The sequence below is a fragment of the Salvelinus namaycush genome, chromosome 17 (assembly GCF_016432855.1).
Source record: "Salvelinus namaycush isolate Seneca chromosome 17, SaNama_1.0, whole genome shotgun sequence".
Classification (NCBI taxonomy): Eukaryota; Metazoa; Chordata; class Actinopteri; order Salmoniformes; family Salmonidae; genus Salvelinus; species Salvelinus namaycush.
In genome coordinates this window covers 21,281,496-21,286,796 of record NC_052323.1, presented here as the reverse complement: position 1 = coordinate 21,286,796, position 5,301 = coordinate 21,281,496, and the positions used below count along the sequence as shown (strand labels likewise).

Below are 5,301 nucleotides of genomic sequence, written 5' to 3'. Positions count from 1 at the left end.
CTACTTTGTGCATGACACAGGTAATTTTTCCAACAATTGTTTACAGACTCACAGACTGTCTCACAAATCCAGTGGATCAGAAGTTTACATACACTAAATTGACTGTGCCTTTAAACAGCTTGGAAAATTCCAGAAAACGATGTCATGGCTTTAGAAGCTTCTGGTAGGCTAATTGACATCATTTGAGTCAATTGGAGGTGTACCTGTGGATGTATTTGAGGCCTACCTTCAAACTCAGTAACTCTTTGCTTGACATCTTGGGAAAATCAAAAGAAATCAGCCAAGACCTCATAAAAAATTGTAGACCACCACAAGTCTGGTTCATCCTTGGGAGCAATTTCCAAACGCCTGAAGGTACTACGTGCATCTGTACAAACAATTGTACGCAAGTATGAACACCATGGGACCACGCAGCCGTCATACTACTCAGGAAGGAGACGCCTTCTGTCTCCTAGAGATGAACGTACTTTGGTGCGAAAAGTGCAACTCAATCCCAGAACAACAGCAAAGGACCTTGTGAAGATGCTGGAGGAAACAGGTACAAAAGTATCTATATCCACAGTAAAACGAGTCCTATATGGACATAACCTGAAAGGCCGCTCAGCAAGGAAGAAGCCACTGCTCCAAAACCGCCATAAAAAAGCCAGACTACGGTTTGCAACTGCACATGGGGACAAAGATCGTACTTTTTGGAGAAATGTCCTCTGGTCTGATGAAACAAAATAGAACTGTTTGGCCATAATGACCATCGTTATGTTTGGAGGAAAAAGGGGGAGGCTTGCAAGCCAAAGAACACTATCCCAACCATGAAGCACAGGGGTGGCAGCATCATGTTCTGGGGGTGCTTTGCTGCAGGAGGGACTGGTGCACTTCACAAAATAGATGGCATCATGAGGAAAGACAATTATGTGGATGTATTGAAGCAACATCTCTAGACATCAGTCAGGAAGTTAAAGCTTGGTCGCAAATGGGTCTTCCAAATGGACAATGACCCCAAGCATACTTCCAAAGCTGTGGCAAAATGGCTTAAGGACAACAAGGTATTGGAGTGGCCATCACAAAGCCCTGACCTCAATTCTATAGAAAAGTTGTGGGCAGAACTGAAAACGTGTGCATGCAAGGAGGCCTACAAACCTGATTCAGTTACACCAGCTCTGTCAGGAGGAATGGGCAAATATTCACCCAACTTATTGTGGAAAGCTTGTGGAAGGCTACCCGAAACGTTGACCCAACAATTTTAAGTCAATGATACCAAATATTAATTGAGTGTATGTATACTTCTGACCCACTGGGAATGTGATGAAATAAATAAAAGCTGAAATATATCATTCATATATCTCTACTATTATTCTGACATTTCCCATTCTTAAAATAAAGAGGTGATCCTAACTGACCTAAGACAAGGAATTTTTACTAGGATTAAATGTCAGGAATTGTGAAAAACTGAGTTTAAATGTATCTGGCTAAGGTGTATGTAAACTTCCGACTTCAACTGTATGTGATATACATTCTTTTATTTTTCATTTTTTTTCATTTTTAGCAAACATTTCTAAAAAAACGTTTTTGCTTTGTCTTTATGGGGTATTGTGCCTACATTGATGAGGGAAAAAAAACATTTAAACTATTTTAGAATAAGGCTGTAACATAACGAAAGGGGTCTGAATACTTTCAGAATGTACTGTATTTCACTTAGTTGATGGTGGAAGTGATAGGCCTACTGCTGCATTGGCCTATAGGCTATCTCTAAGTTCTATGCTCGCCACAGTGTATCAATGTGTCCATATGGCAGGGGCTAGTGCTCTCGCCATAGTCAAATTTTAACTTTTAGATTTGTATCATTTTACTTCAGATTTTTATGATTGACCATGTGACATTGATTTTGAGAAACAAAACACTTTATTATTGAAATGAAACTGTTCCACTATGTGCATATATAAATATTCATAACTGGCACGCAGGTAGGTAGAAATGCTAGGATAAATTGTAAACTTCCCCAAACTTGAAACTCATGTGCTGCCTATGGTCTTCACTATTACACCAATTTAAAAAAATGCATGTAAGTGCACAGATAGGAGGTCCAAAAATGGGCCCGCCTCTGGAAATCAAATGCCCGTCCAACAGATTCGTTCTGGCGCCGGGTCTGCCCATATTATCCTGACAGCTTCACTTAAGTTGGGCCCAGCGACTATTCATACACTATCTCAAGGACTTTCATTGTTCAATAACTTGTCCAAAAAACATCACATCAGTAAAACTTGAAGAGGAAAACACATTTACACAACATAATAATTTGAAGGACATTGGAATAGAAATTACCTGTAACTCTCATTCTTTCTCTTTCCTGAAGTACAAGGACTTTCGAAACTCATGAACTCTCTCCCTCTCTGTCTCTCTCTCTCTCTCTCTCTCAAACAGAGGCCGGGACTATGGCTGCCGAGAGTCTGGTAGAGCTCCGTGATTGGCTCTTCCTGCTCCTCCTGTGCCTGACTCTACTGGCCGAGATGCTGGAGTTGGCGGCGGCAGCAGTTGCCATGGAGGAGGGCGAGGAAGACTTCCTGTGCCCGTTGGTGTGCCGATGTGACGAAGGCTTCGTCTACTGTAACGACCGGAGCCTGAGCATGATCCCTCCTCTACCGTTAACGGCTACCGTTCTCTACCTACAGAGCAACCGGTTGGCCAACTCCGGCCTGCCGCCATCGTTAGAGCGCAGCAGTAGCATCCGTGTGGTCTACCTTTACGCCAACCAACTAGACGAGTTTCCTTTACACCTGCCGCCGTCGCTACGGGAACTACACCTGCAGGACAACAACATTCGGACGTTGCCGCGCATGACGTTGGCCAGGTTACCATTACTAGAGAAGCTACACCTGGACGACAACTCCATCTCCACGGTGAGCATCCAGGAGCGGGCCTTCTCCGGCACGCCGCGGCTGAGGTTACTCTTCCTCTCCCGGAACCACCTGTCCAGCATCCCAGCCGGCCTCCCGGCTTCTTTAGAGGAGCTGAGATTAGACGACAACCGCATCAACACCATCCCCACCCACGCCTTCCGGGGCCTGGCCTCACTGAGACGCCTGGTCCTGGACGGGAATCTCCTGGCCAACACCCGCATCGCCGACGACACCTTCTCCCGCCTGGCCAACCTCACGGAGCTGTCGCTGGTCCGCAACGCCCTGCAGGCCCCGCCCATCAACCTTCCCAGCACACACCTGATGAGGCTGCACCTGCAGGACAACGGGCTGATCCACATGCCCCGGGGGACCCTGGACGGGATGAGGAGGCTGCAGAGGCTGGACCTGTCAGGTAACCAGCCGGGGGTGGAATTTGGAGGGGTGGGAGGTAGTAGGGGGAAACGCAATGGAACAGAGTTCCCCAAGCGAAATCATTTCCATAGCTAAAATCCTAAGATTTTACATTGCTGAGTTTCTGCAGTGTAGACTAATAGGCAGCCTGTATATTGCAGAGTAACTGTAGTGAACTACTCCATTTCCATCCCTGCAGGGAACAACCTGACCACTCTGCCCCGGGGGCTGCTGAGGGACACGGACGGCCTGGAGCTGTTGCTGCTCCGGGGGAACCCCTGGTACTGTGGCTGCAACCTGCTCTGGCTCCACGCCTGGCTGTATGGCCGCGGGGCAGCGGTGACGGTACGGGGCCTGACCTGCCACGGGCCGGAGGTGGTTCGAGGCCAGGCCCTCAGGGACCTCTCTGGGCTCATGGACCAGTGTGAAGGCCCACCAGGAGGGGTGAACACTGTCTCTAGTACTACCACCACCTCCCCCCCCAGCCAGGGCTCTATGTTTACCCTCAGGGCCATGCGGCCAGGCCTGGTGATGCCGTTACCACCGGGAGGAGGAGAGGCGGGGGGGCACGCCTCACACGACGCTCTAGAACTCACGGTGAAGCCCCTGTCTGCGGACAGCGTGCAGGTGACGTGGCTGTGCCCACGGCCAGCGCCCTCCTTCAGGCTATCGTGGCTGAGGCTGGGCAGCAGCGCCGCTCTGGGTTCCATCACAGAGACGCTGGTCCCCGGGGAGAGACAGCAGTACCTACTGACCCAGCTCACGCCACGATCACACTACCTCGTCTGCCTGCTCCCCCTGCGCTCCACCTCCTCCCACTCTGGAGGGTCACAGAGAGGACAGCAGCAGGAAAAGGACACAACAGACCAGACCCCTGTCTGCGCTCAGATAGAGACGGGGGAGGCTCTGCGCCCCGAGGGGGGAGACGGGGGTGAGGACTCAGACACAGAGATGGCAGCCCTCCCCCTGGCCGAGATCATCGGCGGAGCCACGGCCCTGGTCTCCCTCATGCTCATCTTCGGCATCTTCTGCTGGTATGGCCAGCGCGCCGGGTATGTTTCCGGGGAAACAGACTCCTATGGGGTCCGAGGACAGCGCGGGGTCGGAATGGGGAAGCCATACGATGACTACGTGGAGTCGGGCACTAAGAAGGACACCTCCATCCTGGAGATCAGGAGCCCCGGCTTGGCCATGACGCCCATGACGACCCATCAGCCACTGCAACCCAAAGGAGGGGAAGATGTGACCTACGTGCACACCATCTTCCCCTCATCGCACGGTAACGGCACCTACCGGAGCAACCAGAGTCACAACGGCATCATCACCCAACTGGGTCACACAGCGGGCTACGGGACCAACCGGGGTTACCGGGAGCAAGGGATGATCCCGGATATAGACTACACCTACACGTGATGACATCATCTAAGACACACTTCTCCCACCCCCACCGGTTGGACGCTGTTCTAAGGATACGGTTCTAGCAGGCGGTTGGTTGGTTGGTCTTCTTGGTTCCAAAGTATCCTCTGTGCCTCCTCAGTTCTGCTCTGAATCTTATTGGTCTGTTACTTAGCTGACTGGCTTGGGCTGCTGTGTCCCCTAAGGGCAACCACACGTACATGTTAGCTAGGTGACAGAAGTGCCAGTCAAGTCGTACCATGCTGGGTATTGACCTACGATAATGTTTCAGTGCTTCTCATGTTTAAACGTTTTGAGGTCTTTACAGCTACTGCACTCTTCCTTCTATTCCATAAAACACTGTTAGTAGTCTGAGGTGGATGTTTAGGCCTAGGCAGACGATATAGGCAAATATATACCAGAAAGAAGCACTTGTGTAGATGGCTATACTACTAAATACTTCTGTTTACACTGTGTAGACACACAGGTACGGGTTTGATGGAACTAGTCATAACAACTTACAAACAACAACTCATCATCACTGACTGACAAAACAAATATATGTTCCTATCTTAGAGACATGTTCCTATCAGAGAGAGAGAGA

The 5,301-nt window shown here is 49.8% G+C and overlaps 1 protein-coding gene across 1 annotated transcript; it reads left to right on the top strand.

Moving 5' to 3' along the window:
* The first annotated feature begins 2,426 nt into the window (after positions 1–2,426).
* Positions 2,427–4,715, top strand: LOC120062051 (leucine-rich repeat transmembrane protein FLRT1-like). Its single transcript, XM_039011859.1, has 2 exons — positions 2,427–3,303; positions 3,502–4,715. The coding sequence occupies exons 1-2, from the start codon at positions 2,427–2,429 to the stop codon at positions 4,713–4,715; spliced, it is 2,091 nt and encodes a 696-aa protein (XP_038867787.1).
* Positions 4,716–5,301: the final 586 nt, after the last annotated feature.